At 55.5% G+C, this 16,563-nt stretch overlaps 1 protein-coding gene across 2 annotated transcripts in view; it reads left to right on the top strand.

The window, feature by feature from the left end:
- Nucleotides 1-16,563, top strand: part of ZDHHC14 (zDHHC palmitoyltransferase 14) — a 319,518-nt gene that overhangs the window by 291,475 nt on the left and 11,480 nt on the right. For both annotated transcript variants that reach the window (XM_075554333.1, XM_075554334.1), the window contains exons 4-8: nt 550-687; nt 4,787-4,835; nt 10,107-10,209; nt 11,970-12,079; nt 15,277-15,379. In XM_075554333.1, the coding sequence (XP_075410448.1) occupies nt 550-687; nt 4,787-4,835; nt 10,107-10,209; nt 11,970-12,079; nt 15,277-15,379 (503 nt within the window). The remainder of the gene's footprint in view (nt 1-549; nt 688-4,786; nt 4,836-10,106; nt 10,210-11,969; nt 12,080-15,276; nt 15,380-16,563) is intronic.

Below are 16,563 nucleotides of genomic sequence, written 5' to 3'. Positions count from 1 at the left end.
ATAAAGATTGATTTTTCAAATGCTAGCAATTCTGCTACTGCTATTCAAGCAGAGGAGACATTCTGAGAGAACAGTTGTAGCCGGGATGAGAGAACCTGGTTCTGACCCCCACCCTCCTGTCCCGAGCCCTTATGTCCTGTCTCCGTGGCCACTGACTGAGCAGAGACCCGAAGGGCAGCCCAACACATAAGCTCAAGTGTGGGTACCAGCTGCAGGGAACAGTATTATCCTGGGAGACAAAGAGGTTTCTTTAAGGACAGAGGGAAATACTTTCATCATTGTGTGTGAGGAGCCTTTGTGTTGGAGCTTCTTTAAGTTGTTGTCCTTGAAGCACAATGCCACCTTTTGTTGCTTGACCGCCTACCTCCTTGGAGAGTCAAGTTCTCTGGTATCTTGAGATGCATCATGCTCCTGGGCTTCTTGTGTAATGATACCATTTTGTGTTTCAGGGTGTTTGGTGGTGGCGAGGGGGGGGGTGGTACTCCCCCAAGTTTAAAGAACCATTTTATTAATTGATTTCTTTTTTTTCTTTTCTGCCTCTCATTTCAGAACGGTTTGATCACCACTGTCCCTGGGTAGGCAACTGTGTGGGGAAAAGAAACTACAGATTTTTTTATATGTTTATTTTATCTCTGTCTTTTCTGACAGTCTTTATATTTGCATTCGTGATCACCCACGTCATCCTTCGTAAGTATGCCGCGGAATCAGATTATGCGCGTGCCCACTGGCCTGACTCTGCTGTTATGAGTTCGTTTCTATTTAACCTTTTGATCATCTCGGGCTTTCTCTTTCCTTTCTCACCTTCCTCCACCCCTTCCATCCCTCCTCCTCACCCCTTTCCTCCCAGTGCCCACCCCCTCCTGCCAACAACCATTCCCACGACTGGGAGGGGGGTCTTCGTTCGCTGACAGGACTTTTCCCACTCAGTTCCCCGGACAGACCTATTCGGTCCCATTCCGAGGGCTGTCCTTGAAGAACTAGCCCCGTGACCTGCACAGATGACAGGGTGCCGGGGTTACTCACTGGATAGTGGGGTCCTTTTTTAAAAATGTCCTAGGTACTTAAGCAGAAGCTCTCTCTCTCTCTCTCTCTCTCTCTCTCTCTCTCTCTCTCTCTCTCTCTCTCTCTCTCTCTCTCAGCTTCTCTCTCTCTCTCTGCATCTCTCTATCTCTCTCTCTCTCTTTCTCTCTCTCTCTCTCTCACACACACACACACATACACACACGCTGCACGCAGGCTTGGGCAGGGAGGAGGTGGGCTGAAATGTCAAGGGATAAAGACTCTGTTTTCTTACATGCAAGCCTGTGTCTGCTACAGGTGAGCATTTGGGTACAACTTGTTCAATAACGTGCAGCAACATGTGTAAATAACCCTTGCCACATAAAGGAAGCCACTTTGCTTTACAATTAGAATGGTTATGATTACAGGTGATTACTTATAAAGGTTATTGCGGTCAGCTTTGGGGCAGGGGGAGTGAAAAGACAAGACCTAGACTTAAGAAAGTGAGAGCGGATAGCAATGGCTAAAAGGTTGCCTAAGAAAGTGGCCTTCTTCACTGGGTCTGCCAGCCCAGAGCACTCGTTCCCGTGCCACTGGCCACGGGAGAGGCCAGCATCGCCTCCGTCCCGCCTACGCTCTGCCAGCGAGTGCAGCGAAGGTTCCAGAAGCATCTGAAAACTGGCCTCGCGTGCTTCCAGTGGGCGGTGCTAAAGCCACCCGTTGCTAAGGCTGAAGTTAGGTCTGTCCACCCCTCACCCTTCTCTTCCGCTGGGCCCTGTAATGAGGCTGGGGACAGTGGGAAGTGTGGAATGCGTCCCGTTCGCTTCTGCTTGTGGTTTTATTTTCATCAAACCTGGCCCCTGAGTGCGTGCGGGTTTTTAATCGTGGTCCCCAGTGTGTCTCGCTGCAGTCTGGCTACTTGCATGAGCAGCCACGGCTCAGCAGGAATTCGCCTCTCCTACTTCGGGGCGTTGACACCCGCCCGGGCTCCGAGGAAGCCCCTTTTCTTTTGATTTTCAGAACCATGAAGAGACGAAAACGTCTGTAGAGTCCCTAAGCCAAGAGGATGCTCAGGGCGCTGACGCTTAGCCGTCAGGGGAGCCATTGCAAGCAACACCTCAGAGATTCCAATCGTTCGGTTCCAGACAACCCAAATACAACCAGCCAAGGGCATTTGGGGGAGTCCCGAGGGCCCATTAAAGTTATGTTTACGCTAAACTGTAATGTGTTCAGTGCACAGCAGCACAGTAAGAACGTTTAAAATTGGTGAGCATGAGGGAGGTGTGACTCACAGACAGGACATGAGCGCACACGGTTAGGAAGCTTGGCTTCCGTTCTGCTCCCATAAGGAGCCACCGTCTCAGAAACACGCAGGGCCAGTCCTACCCTGTCCTGCAGGGTCGCGATGAGTCAGCATCGGCTCGATGGCCCGGGTTTGGAGGGAGGCTTGCTTAACCCAGAATCGCCACAAACCTTCCTTTGTCTAAGACGAAAGAAAGCACACGACTCTGGTGAAGCCCAGGGAGGCGGGTGTGCGGGTATTTCACAGGGAAGACGGCATATGCACACACGGGGCTCTAGCGAGAATAAGACATGACACCTGTGACATCACTTCTCACAGCTCCCTTACTTACACACACCCTGTTAGCTTGGTGGATTACATATGGGGCTGCGGACCGCAGGGTCAACAGTTCAAAACCACCTTGGGAAAAAGATGAGGCTTCCTGTTCCCTTGGGTTTTACAGTCCCGGACACCCACAGGGGCAGCCCTACCCTGCCCTATACAGTCACGATGAGTCGTAATCGACTCGAGGGCAGTGAACTTAGTTTGGTGTACAGCCTCATCAGAACATCCCAGAAACCGAGAGCCGGCTTACATCTCCTGTGTCACACACAAACCCTCTGGTGACCCGTGTCCACTTCCACACGTGTCCACCTCCACGGTTATGACATGCTTGCACATACGTGCATCTCCCTGAAGCTCCTATGGACACTAGTGGCTTCCACTGCATTGTGCCAATCCCGCCTTCCTCCTACCAAGGACGGAGCATTTCTCTGTTTTTGGACAAAACATTGACAGCGTAAAAGGGGGATTCAGAAGAAAAATGGAACTGTGGAATTTGTACACAAACTCTGTAAAGCACCCTCCCTCCGATATTTTGACAAAGTCAAATATTTTAATAATGTAGGCAAATGTATATAGGTTTTCCTTATCTGTGTGCCACCCCCCCAAATAAAAACAGCCCCACTGCCACCCCCAAAGGGCAGAGGTGTTCACATGAGCTGCCCCTGCAGACTCCTGTAAAGAGCTTAAGTCTCGGAAACCCACAGGGCAGTTCTACCTGCCTGAGAGAGTCGCTGGGAATAGGAAACAACTCATTGGCAGCGAGTTTGGTCCCTGCGTTGTAGTGGCCCAAAGTGGGGAGGAGATGTGGTGAAGGGTGGAGGCTGGGGGAAGAGTTCCAGCACCTCAGGGATACCTGGGCGGGAAGCGTGGGCCTCCTTGTAGAGGAAGGGGGCTAAAGAAAACAGTGCTGTTCGGGACCAGCAGAGATCAGGTGCCCCTTCCATGACCACTTGGGTCTTGGCAGTCACAGCCACTGGCTGCTCTGGCCCTACTGGGCTGGCAGAGGTGGGGGAGGACTTTCAGTCCTCATCGCCCCTATCTGTTCTCCACATGATACCTCTGCCCACCTCCCAGAGCCTCATCCCACTCCCGGGCAAATCTGGAGGTACCTCGGTGGTGCATGTGGGCACAAAAGGGAGCTGGAGGAAGGATTCATAGCCAGTCCCCTCTTGGCCTTCCCAAGCTGGACCCATCCTCCACCACCCGGGCTCCATGTTGCAGCCAGACCCACAGTCACACACCCCGGACATGCAGCAACATCTGCCCTCCACCGGCACCCCTTGCCTGTGGCATTGCTGGCGAGGGTCACGTCAGACCCTGAGGCAGCCCAGACTCTCAGCTCAGCTAAGCCACGGCGACATCCCCCATGCTGGCGCTGGTGTTTGAAAAGCATAACACCAACAGGTACAATCCCAAAGCGCCCCATGTCAACTGCTTGTGCACTCAGGCCCTGAAGAAGTGCTTTCTTGCACAGCAAGTTCATCTTTAAAATCAAATGGAGTCTTGGCAGTGTAGTGGGTTATGCAAACCACAGGGCCCAAGGTTCGAACCTACCAGCCGCTCCCCGGGAAAAAGATGAGGCTTTCTACTCCCATCAAGAGTTTAAGCCTCAGAAGCCCACAGGGGCGGTTCTACCCTGCCTTGGGGGGGGGGGGGTCACTGTGAGTTGCAATTGACTCGATGGCAGTGATTTTGTTTTTGTTGTTTTTTTAAAGGAATCAGCTGTAAACATCGGTTTCTGCATATTTACTCTGGGTGTGTGCACCCAGACATCTGGAAGGACGTCTTGTTTACGTAACCCAGTAAATAGGCCTGCCTGGGTCAAAAGTTTACAAACTTTGGGAAATCATCTTTCATCTGAGAAGAAGGGGGAGGGAAAAAAGCAGCAGCCAGCATTTGTGTTCCTCGTCAGACGGGACAACCCAAGGGCCGTTCGTGGGAAGAAGGCAGTCGGCCGTGGCCTGGACAGAGGCCCTGCCCGCACATGCCGGCCTCCTGTGGGAGGGAGTCTCCTTCTCCCATCTGGAGATTTACAAAGAACCATGAGTTCTCCGACCTTGGGCAACTGTTGTGTCTGTGTAGGCGAGGGTGGGTTCAGAGGGAGGCGGTTTGTTCTAGAGGTGAAAGCGTGGACACTAAACTCTGTCTTCCTCCCCACAGGTTCGCAGCAAACAGGATTCCTCAATGCTATTAAGGACAGCCCTGCAAGATATCCTTTCTGGGGGCACTGTGCTCCCCGGCCCCAGGCCTGAGTGTCGGGATGCCTCCCTCTGCCTCCTAACCTGCCCCAGCTTTTCTCCCACAAACACCATTCTTCCAGGTTCTGCAAAGCATCCCCGAACTCCAGAAACCAAACTCACCGCCAGGTTGGTCTGGGGCAGGTGCGTAGCTGTGAGAGGACCCCAGGGTTCTATGCACGGAGAAGCCATCAGCTCCTAACCGGATCTTGTCATCCCAGAGGTGCCCTGAAAGGAAAGGCCTTGCAGGAATGTCTTTCCAAGTCATTGGGACCCTGGGGTGCCGGTCGCTCTGAAACGCCAGGGACCGCCTGGCGTTGTAAGTGAAGTGGCTTGAAGGCTGACTGGCATTTGGTCTGGGTGATGGTTGTGGCTGTGAGTTCGTTGGGTGTCATTTTGATCAGTGGGCATTGCAGGGAGGGTTTGCAGCTCGCAATCTTAAGGTCCGCTTCTTGGTTTTTAATCACCTGAGCCGGCCACGTGGATTGTGTCCGGATTTGGGTTTGGAACTTCTGCAGGTCACATGTACAGTACACTGTTTCCGGCAGCGGTTTTACTCCCAGGTCATTGGGAGGCATGGGGACTTCTTCCTGCCGCCCAAACAGCCCACCTGGGCATGTGCTGTTGTGTGTTGAATTTCCTGAAAGGAAAACATTCTTGCCTTAAGAAGGACCCCTACTTCCACGCCCCACCCCATGAGTAACTGCTGTAGAACCAGCCCACTGGCCCTGGGGCCGGCCCTCGTTCTCCCTCTGTCAGGGGACTGCACTGTGAGTCCCCCTACCTGCGGAGGAACTGCCACCTGTTACCAAGGAAGAACAAGATGTCCCCTGGCGGGAGTAAAGAGACCGGAGCAGGGTTTCCCAGGAGTCAGTGTGGGCTGGAGTATGTAGTAGATCTAAAGTTGCATGTGGGCCTCCATGTATGTTGGGCTGCTAACCAGAAAGTCAGAAGTTTGAAACCACCAGCCGCTCCAAGGGAGAAGGCTGAGGCTTTCTGCTCTCACAAAGAGTTACAGTCCCAGAAACCCACAGGGGCGGTGTGACTGCCCTGTGGGGTCACCATGAGTTGGCTCAGAGCACTTCGAGTTAGGAACATGGGGAGCCCCAGGGCCTCAATGGTTGGGCACTCAACCACTAACAAGTCCAGTAGTTTGGACCCACCAGCCAATCTGCAGGAGGAAAAGTGACATTTGGCTTCTGGGAAGATGTCCACCACAGAGGCCCTTTGGAGTTCTACTCCATCCTGCAGGGTCACCGTGAGCTGGGATCTACGGGAAGGCAGGGGGCATGCATATGTGGGTACCGCCTTACCTGTAAGTACACATGGACCAAGGTGCCTTTGGGTTTGGGGGCGACATAGATAGCCGTCTCGGAGAGGTATTAGCCTATGTGGTGACTAGCTGCTGCTGATTCTGATTTATTGCGGCCCCTGTGGGTCGAAGTCGAACTGTGTTCTTGGCGGATTGTCACCGGCGGATTTTTCTGCACTAGATGGTTGCAGACCTTCCTGGTGCCTCTGGGTGGGTTCAAACTGCCAACCTTTGGGCTAGTACTTAACCATTTGCACCAAGCAGGGAGTCCACAGATTCTGTGGCTGGCTTGTATCTTTTTCATGCAAATCTGTACCATGGAAGGTGAGTGCCAGGGGGACTGGGAGAGGAAGTGCTGTGGGTACAGCCTGGCCTTTGCTCATGGCGGGAGACGCCAGTGGCGCATCTGTGACTGCTCAGAAAGGAGGTGAATGCCACACGCCCCGCCCCCCTTCCTCCCGGACCTTCTCGGGTGACATCTCCCTGCCCCGTGGCCTCTCGGTAATTTTCCAGGAACGCTGCTTTGGCATCGTCTTGGGGCTGTGCCTCGTCTTTTCTTCCCTGAAGAAAGGCTTGTCTGCGTCTTCCAGGACATTGGTTACATCATGAAAACATGCTGATCGTATTAATGTTTATAAATAAGCCTCGGAACCGGAATTGTGTTCCGGGCGGCCAACTGGAACGTTTCCTGACGCTGAAAGGGCATAGCATCAAACACGGCCCTCCCCCTTTGGCCCCCACCTGCATGCCCTGTGCCCAAGGCCCGCTGAGCTTTCCCACAGTGAGCATCAACAGTGGCGAGCCTCGTAGTGGATGGGGGTGCTTCTGCTGCTGACGAAGGCTGGGTGGTCTCAGCCACAGCATCCCTGGGGCTGAGGCACCTGCTGCTCCCCATGCCCGTGGGCATCACCTGTCAGGCGTCACCCTGGCCCTGGGGCAGGGGGAGCTGCTGGGGCAGCTGGGAGTTAGCCCCTGAAAGCGAGCCCTTAGGAAAGAATTGGACGTCGGTCATGGCCTGGGGACAGCTTTCTGCCTGCTCTCAGGGAGGTTAGCCCTGGTGGCTTGGTGGTTAAGCGTTGCACTGCCAACCACAAGGTTGAGTCAAAACCACCAGCCAGCTCCCAGGAGGCTTTCTACTCCCATAAAGAGTCAGTCTCGGAAGCCCATGCGCATCCCACTCTGCCCTAGAGGGTCACTGTGAGTCAGCATCCACTCACTGCAGCCAGTGCCTGGTGTGTCGCAGGAGGACCTGCTAGTCAGGCATTGGGTTCAGCAATAGACCGGGGTGAGCGGAATGCCAGGGCGGGCTGCCTTTCATTTTGTCATACCCCATGTTGCTGAGAGCCAGAGCCAACCCGACCGTGCGGCAAACGCCCTCTCACTGGGCTCCTTCCTCTGTGCAGCATCCGTGGCTCTGGGCTCTCAGGAGGTTGATTTACGACACGTGCACCTCACTCTCCTGAGCTGCCTTTTGATTGATGGATCTGCTGACTGCCCCAAGCAAGGATCCCTAAAATGCTGCATCCCTAGGTGGTCCTGGCAGAGTAACCTGAGCCCTGGGTGTGGCTGTGGAGACGAGTTCTGCTTTCACCTTGGGATGTGGTCCTCAGGCCAGAAAATGGCTGTTTAAGAATTTCCCAGGGCCACAAGTCTGGTCCCTTGGGCGCAGTAGCAGGTGTGGATGAGAGGTGGGGCCCAGGCAGAACTTTCTCACAGAGTCGACTGTGCCGGCTATGGAGAGGGCGAGGTGAGGAGTGGGGACAGATCATGGCCACTCAGGAGCAGACAGTGGGGGGCGGGGAGAAGAAAAGAGGAGGTGCAAGTGACTGGCTCCTCCTTCAGCTTGGGCCTCCCTAGAGGGGAGCATGTTGGCCTCATCACCGTGGCTGTAGCTCCCTGCCCACTCGCTGCCCTCCTGCAACTCTCTCCCTCTCCTCGGGTCATTGAGGTGGGGTCTCTGGAGAGCTGAGAGTCACTGGGTGGCTGCCTGGCCAGAGGGCTCTGAGGATGCCCCCAGGAAAAGGGAGGAGAGGACCATCTTCTTTATTTACATTTTATTAGGGGTTCATACAACTCTTATCACAATCCATACATATACATACATCAATTGAATAAAGCACATCCGTACATTCTTTGCCCTAGTCATTTTCAAAGCATTTGCTCTCCACTTAAGCCCTTTGCATCAGGTCCTCTTTTTTTTCCCCTCCCTCCCGCTCCCCCCTCCCTCATGAGCCCTTGATAATTTATAGATTGTTATTTTGTCATATCTTGCCCTATCCGGAGTCTCCCTCCCCCCCCCCTCTTCTCTGCTGTCCCTCCCCCAGGGAGGAAGTTACACGTAGATCTTTGTAATCGGTTCCCCGTTTCCAACCCACTCACCCTCCACTCTCCCAGTATCGCCCCTCACACCCCTGGTCCTGAAGGTATCATCCACCCTGGATTCCCTGTGCCTAGAGCTCCCATATGCACCAGTGTACAACCTCTGCTCTATCCAGTCTTGCAAAGTAGAATTCGGATCATGGTAGTTGGGGAGAGGAAGCATCCAGGATCTGGTGGAAAGCTGTGTTCTTCATCGGTACTACATCGCACCCTGACTGACCCATCTCCTCTCCTAAACCCCTCTATGAGGGGATCGAGGACCACCTTCTAAGAAAAGCCTGGGCAGGCTTGATTCTCGGAGATGCAGTGGGCATCTCTCTTCCATACAATGAGCCCACCATGTGCAGGGGCCCTGGGGGCCTCAAAGCTAGAGCAGCCCCACCCCGCCCGCAGCTGGCAGGCACCCCCAGAGGGAAGGCAGGATACAGTGTGGATGGAGGACAGTGAAGTGAGACCCATCCTTTGTTCAGCAGGCATTCGCTGAGACCAGGGCTGGAGCTGTGACTGAACTTTCAAAAGACAGTATGTGTTTTATGTCATAAAAGATGTGGGGTGCACCTGGGGGTGTCGAGTTGCAGAAGGGACACACATGTCCTGTGGGGACCCAGGAGAAACTTCAGAGGTGGCTTTGAAAGGTGGGGGGGCATGGCCGGGAGGGGTCTCCGGCAGCAGTGCAGCTGAGTGTGGGGAAAAGAGCAAGCCCTTGAGTGGGCTGGCCCAGGGCAGGAAGTCCCTTCGTCTGCCGAGGACCCAGCAGGGCACAGCTGGGCTCCAACTCCCATGTTACCGAACATCTGTATCTTCTCAGAAGAATCTCATAAACATTCGTGGGAGAGAAAAAATGCTCTCATCTTTCCAGTTGCTCGACTCTGGGCTGAACTACCTCAGCTGGGTGGCCGAGGGTCCCACGTCCTCCTCTTAAAGCTGGACAGTCCATTAAAACAGGGCTTTCTTGGTTCAGAAGCCACCCTGCCAAGGGGGCGGTCCGTGCACGGTCACCCCAGGGTGGTCTGGCTGCTAAGGCAGAGATAAGCCATGAAGGAAAACCATCGGGGCCCCCACCTCCTGGAGTCAACTCTTGTTGGCGTGTTAGCTCGATAATCTCGGTAGTGCCCTTGCCTCGGTGTCCGGCCAAGGGAGGCACCTGTTGAGGCTACAGCCCTGGGGGGATTCGGATTCGTGCCCCAGTGAGCCTGTGGTTGGGGCTATGTCCACTGTGGGTCCTTTCGTGGGAGGCCCACTCAGAGCAGTGGCCTTCCTGAGTTTTATGTCCAGGTAGGTGGTGACCAAATGCGTCACAGGAAAAGGTGAAGGGTGGGTAAGGAGGCAGGGACTGACTGCCAGGACCGCAGAAGGAGAACTGTTGTGGGACCCACATTGGCTGCTCTGTGTTGGCAGGTGGCTTAGCTGACTTAACCCCTGAGATGGAGGCTAGGAGTCCACATGGCGCCCCGGGGTGTCACATTTCCACAGCCCGGGTTCCCAGAGTCTTGGGTGGGTGGTCCCCAGGGACTGGGCCCTTCCCTCAGTGTGTTTTCCTTGACGCCCCCACTGTGCTGGAGGCCGTGGTGTGCTTCTTCTCCGTCTGGTCCATCGTTGGTCTCTCAGGTTTCCACACGTACTTGATCAGCTCCAACCAGACGACGAACGAAGACGTAAGTGCCAGCCGCCGTGGGTGGAGGCGCGGAGAGGAGAGGGGGCTTGGGGCCAGCCTCACCCATCCCATTCCCTGATGACCCTGCCACAGCACGTCCCCTGGTTGCTCTACAGCTGTTTCTTCTCCCTTTGACGTCTCGGGGTGCTCTCACTGCACGGACCAGGCAGGCAAATGTCGTTTCAAACCCCAGAGACCCTTTCTCTCTTACTCCCGCCATTCTGGAAGCAGCTTGTCACATGTCTCTTCGGAGACCCCCTGACAGGCTGACCTATTAGGGGAAGGTGTGTGTGTGTGTGTGTGTGTGTGTGTGTGTGTGTGTGTGTAAATGCAGGCTGACCTATTAGGGGAAGGGTGTGTGTGTGTGTGTATGTGTATAAATGCAGGCTGACCTATTAGGGGAAGGGGTGTGTGTGTGTGTGTGTGTGTGTGTGTGTGTATGTGTATAAATGCAGGCTGACCTATTAGGGGAAGGGGTGTGTGTGTGTGTGTGTGTGTGTATCAATGCAGGCTGACCTATTAGGGGAAAGGTGTGTGGGTGTGTGTATAAATGCAGGCTGACCTATTAGGGGAAGGGTGTGTGGGGGGTGGGGTGTGTGTGTGTGTGTGTATAAATGCAGGCTGACCTATTAGGGGAAGGGTGTGTGTGTGTGTGTGTGTGTGAATGCAGGCTGACCTATTAGGGGAAGGGGTGTGTGTGTGTGTGTGTGTGTGTGTGTAAATGCAGGCTGACCTATTAGGGGAAGGGGTGTGTGTGTGTGTGTGTGTGTGTGTGTGTGTGTGTGTGTGTGTGTGTGTGTGTGTGTGTAAATGCATGGAACATCGTGTCAGACCTGATTCCTGATGAGCTTAGTTCTTTCTGCTCCTTCTGTCTCCGTTTCGGCAGAAGCCTGCGTCAGCGCATGAACTCTGCCTCAGGATCCACCCGGGAGCTCCCAGATAAGATCAGCTCAGTAGCGCCATCTGTGTTTGGTTACTAACTGGATGTTAGAATCTGGCACAGGCCTCTGGGCAGCGCTCTTGGCTGGGTGCCCACAGCAGAGCACGCCTTCTTGGCAGTTAAAGGCACCGTGTTACCTTCTCGCTGCCACTTACTGACTCCTGAGAAACTCACTGCCATCAGGTCAATTCCGACTCACACGCATCCCTGACCTTACTCCCCTCCGTGACATGGATTTGTCTAAACAGCTTCCAAGATTACTGCCCCTCTACGTATAGTTATTTGATGTCCCCCCATTACCGAGTCACATAGCTCTAGTAAAACCCAAACCAAACTCAGTGCCAGCCAGTCAGTTCCACTTCATAGGGACCCTAGAGGCAGAGAACTGGCTCGTGGTTACGGAAGTAGAGAGCCTCGTCTTGCTCCCGAGCAGTGACTGGTGGTTTCGAACTGCCGGCCTTTTGGTCAGCAGCCCAACGCATACCCAGTAGGCCACCAGGGTTTCTAATGACCACCTGGGGCATCCTTATCAGTTTGATGAAATCCTCACCCCCACCCCCTCCCTCTTGGACTTAGGCGAGTTGGCTTTCAGTGGTCCCACGTGCTGAAGACAGAGGCCATCTTCCTTCCTCTGATCTAACCTGCCTCGGTGGCGCTGAGTATGTCCCAGTTTGGAGTAAATGCCAGTTTTCCCAGTAAAATGAAATGGTGACATGTGACCACCTCTGCTGCAGAGACCAGTCCTGACGGCCCGCCCAACCTGAGCAGGGACTCTAGGAAGGAGGCTGTTGGGTGTGAATAGCTGTCTTTATTCCCCCCAGATTAAAGGATCCTGGTCCAACAAGAGAGGAAAAGAGAATTACAATCCCTACAGCTACGGAAACATCTGCACCAACTGCTGTGCCGCCCTCTGTGGGCCCATCTCGCCCAGGTAAGACCAGGGAGCTGGCTGAGGGACCAGCCAGCTTGCAAACCCAAGGGTCAGCCTTCAGGAGACAGATGCTTGTGGTAACTAGGGTGCTTTGGTCACTCGGGAGAGTCTCTGAAGGGAAACAGAGGCAGGGGGCCCTGTTCCTTACTAGCTGATGCAAAGGGGCTGTGACTGGTGGCATCGGAAGGCTCGGGAACGAGCAGACAAACCCGTTGTAGAGACTGGACCAGCTCCAGTGGTTCCGTAGCTGAGATGCCTGCACTGATGGCTGGGATGGTGACCATACCCCAAACCAAACCCTCTGCTGGGGCCTCAGTCCCCACCTTGGGCGGCCACAGGTGCTACAGCCACACACTGCGGAACATGCCTCCAGCCAGCGTGCCTCTCCGTGCCCTTTCCACAGAAACTCACTCTTTCATAACCCTGGTGGTGGCAGGCCCACTTGCTCTCTGAAGTCTCCGAGGGAAGAGCCTTCCTCGTCTCTGCCAGCTGCTGGTGGTTTCTGGGAAGCCTTGGTTTTCATTGGATTCCAAGCCTCCCTCCAGCCTCTGCCCCACCGTCCCATAGCCATCTTCCCCTGGTGTCAGTCTGTCTTTGTCTCAGCGTCTCTCAGCTGGGCACCAGATTGGGTTAGAACCTACCCTGCTCCAAGGTTAAATTAACCTTGTGTTCATTTAACTCACTCCATCTGCAAAGATGCTATTTCCAAATGAGGTTCCATTCATCGGTAGTGGGGGCTAGGCCTGGGATATACCGTGACGGGACACAGCCCAGAGCAGGCACTGTTCCCAGTGGTTCTTGTATTAACTTTCTAGAAACCTCACTCTGCACCAGTAGCCCATTTTACAGGTCAAGAAACTGAGGCACAGAGGAGTTAAAAACACTCCTAAGCTCACACAGCTAATCATGCCATCCAGTCCAGGTTGGAACCCAGCACTCTGCCCCTAGAGCCTGTGTCTACCCAGAACCCCACAGCAATCCCCCTGCACACTCGGAGCCCCAGGACAGTCCATCACTAGTGAGGGCTCCTAGAATCAAACGTAATTCTGTGAGCAGCCTCAGTAAGACATCGTCGTTTTTGCTGGGACCAGAGAGTCCGTGCCACCTTGGAACTACAGGTGGCTCCCAACTGCCGACCTGTGGGTGAGCAGCTGAGTGCTTAAACACTGCAACACCACAGTGCCTTGAAACATCATTAGGGAAGTAAAGGTTAAAAAAAAAAAACCCAGAACCCAGAACTGTCTCCCAAGGCCGTTTCGGAGCTGTTCCAGGGCAACTGTTGCCTCAAAGCACCGGGTGCTGCCCTCCAGGGCTGCAGTGTTGAGAACGGACCCGTTTCCAGTGTTGCCTTAGAAAGTTGGGAGACAGTGTGACACTGTCCTGGTGAACTGGGGGCGAGGCTGGCACCCCCTGCCATGCCCCTCAGTATCTCCCCTGAGAGGATGAGCAGGAAGGTGGGTGGCTGAGAACCCTGGGCTGGCCAATGGGGGTGCTGCTGAGCGGGCCGGGCCCACCTACACCTGCCCAGCATGCTGTCTGTATCACAAGTCTCAGGTTGACTGTTGAGTCCACAGGCCGGCAGAACAGGCAGCAAGCTGAGAGCAGGCACTCACCCTCTCCCCCTGCAGCCTCTGGCCGCCTGGTCCTCGCTCTGCCTCTGAATAAAATCTGACAAGCCCTCTTGTTGACCTTCACTTGTTGCCCCAGAAAAAGAAGGGCTCAGGCACTTCTGCCACCCCAACTCCATTTTCATTCATTGAGAGCGTTCCACTCCACCCCACCCACCCCGCTGATAGGCTCTACTTCAGTATGAGACTCCCCAGAGGGAGCTGCTGTTACTCGGACCCCAGCTGGAAAGACCCCGACTTGTTCTGCTGGGACAGCCACCCCGCCCCCATTCGTGCTCCTGAACCTGGTGGCATTTGAAGCTGCCCGGCCCCCAGGTGACACAAATGGTTTGCACTTGGCTACTAACAGAAAGGTGGTTGATTGAAACCCACCTGCAGCACCTCAGAAGAAAGGCCTGGCAGTCTGCTACCATAAATATTACCTCCATTAAGAAAGCCCGGTGGGGGGGGGCAGCCATACCCTGTCACATGTGAGTTAGACTCAACCCCACGGCAATGGGCTTGCTTTGGGTTTCGGGGTCCGAAATCCGCAATTCCCACTGCGGAGCTCTGCTGCGGTATGGTGATTAGAAGAAATGCGCTGCTAACCAGAAGATGGCCACTGCTGTATAGGGTCTCTGCTATGAGTCAGGTCTGGCCGGGCAGCAGTGGGTTCTGGTGGTTGGATGTAGGCACGGTTTTTCTCAACTTGGTGGGTGGATCTGCCACTGTCAGCCAGCCACCTTGCACAGCTGAGTGCCCCTCAGGCCTCTTGGGCAAGGCCCCTTTCAGGCTTACCCTGCTGTTTGGGTGTGTCCCCACACCCCCCTCCTGGTTTGGGGGACAAGAGCCGGTGGCCCTTTCCTCTAGGGAGGCCAGTGTTTTGTGGCCATCATTGTCCACTATGTTCTCTGAGCCTGGGGGGATGCAGCTGCACCCGAGGCTCAATCTGCGTGGCTCGTGTGTTGTCACCTGAAGGCCACAACCTGAAAGGCACTGGGCCGTTGTTCCTGCTTCCCGAGATCAAGGCGACAGGCCCCACAGGGCCTCCAAGCCGATGCAGGCTCCGAGCAGTGTCAGGGTGCCTCGGCCCTGCTGGCACCCAGCTCTTTACCTGCCCTCCCCGACTCCGCCCGCCCGAGGGACAGGGAGAAAGAAAGCTCTCTGAGAAGACGGGGTCGTCCCAGGCTCCTCCTGGGCCCAGCGCGGCACAGACCGTGGAGGTTCTCAGAAACGCCACCTTTGGTCAGGCAACACGCGTTCACCTGGGGTGTGGTGGAGGGGCGGGGAGGGCAAAGGTCAACATCACCGCTGCTCATTGCGGGAGACTGAAAATGGGCCGGGAAGGGGGGGGGGAAACCATTGGTCGCTGACCCTGTGGGGGGTGGGAGGCGCCCGGGACGCCCGGGCCCTGCCCCCGGGGCACCCCCCGCGGCGGAGGGGTAGCCATGGGAACACGGGTGCCCCGGCGCCGGCCCGGGTGGGGTGGGCGGACGGAGCGCGGTGAGGGGGAGGGGCGGCCCGAAGCAGGGGCGCCCCCAGCGCGGAGGGCAGCTCCTGACACGCACGCTCTCTTCTCTCCCGCTGCAGCCTCATCGACCGACGCGGGTACGTGCAGCCCGACACGCCGCAGCCGGCCCCGCCCTCCAATGGCGTCACCACGTACGGCGCCACGCAGTCGCAGAGCAACATGGTAGGGCGCCTGCAGGGGGCGCTGCTCCCCGCCCCCGCGTAACTAGCCAGTAATTAACCAGCGACTAACTCACCGGGCGCCGCTGCCCGCTCCCCGAGAGCTGAATGGAGGGACAGGACGCGTGATGGGAAGGCGCCATCCAACGGGGTGTTTGGAATTGTGTAGGCACAAGTCCAGGCGCGCGCTCTTGGCAGTGTGGTAGGGAGTCGTGGCTTTAGAACCAAGCGACCATTAGGCGGGCGAGATGCACCTGTCCTAGGCAGGGCCGGGCTGGCTGGACATACCTGCTTTCCCCTTCCCACCCTTCGCCTCAACCCATACCCACGCCTCTCTTCTCTAAGACTTCAGAAATAGCAGCCAGTTCTCACTGCTTTCAGCCGACGTCCTAGGTAGTCATGTCCACTCCAGTACGAAGGATCAGACGATGCTGCATTCACAGCAGACACCCCAGTATTCCACGGGAAGAGCTCTGTATTGGGAGTGTGGGAGGGTGAGCCGGGTTTCCAGTTTGCAGGCGGCAAGGCTTTCGGAGGGGGCTGGGGTCTTTTCATGGACACCAAAGATCCAGCAAGGCCCATGCTGAATGATCGTCAGCCTTAAAAATCCCTTGATGTTCTTGTTAGATGCCGCCGCCAAGTGAGTTCTGACACAGAGCGACCCTGTTTGCAATGGCACGGAAGTCTGCCCAGCCCTGCGTCTTCCGGGTCCCCCTGCCCCTACTGTGCTATAGCCATTGTTGCAGCCACTGTGTCCATCCAGCTCATTAAGGCACGTCCTCCTTGGTGCTGACTTTCTACTTCAAGTCTAGTGGCCTCCAGGGACTGGAGCCCAGGTGGCACAGTGGTCACACATTGGTACTCTTAACAGTTGGGGGTTCAAACCCACCCATTGCTCCTCAGGAGAAAGGTGACAGTTGGCTTCTGTTGAGATATACAGCTTTAGAAGCCCTGTGGGGTGTGTGACCCTGTCCCACAGGGTTGCTATGAGTCAGAATCAACTTGACTCACCTCACTCTGGTGTGTGTTAGACAACCCCAAACCCGCACCACTGCCACCAAGTGGCGTCACATGAGGTGCACTTGGCCGAGAAGCAAACGTGGGTGTCCTGGGTGGAAGGCAGTTCTACTGCAGACACCGCGGGCCTCCTGGTGTTAGGCATTCCGTCTGGAGGGGATCCCAGCCTCT

This window comes from Tenrec ecaudatus, chromosome 7 (assembly GCF_050624435.1).
Source record: "Tenrec ecaudatus isolate mTenEca1 chromosome 7, mTenEca1.hap1, whole genome shotgun sequence".
Taxonomy (NCBI): Eukaryota; Metazoa; Chordata; class Mammalia; order Afrosoricida; family Tenrecidae; genus Tenrec; species Tenrec ecaudatus.
Note: the sequence above shows the minus strand (reverse complement) of the source record. Positions and strands in the feature narration are given on the sequence as shown.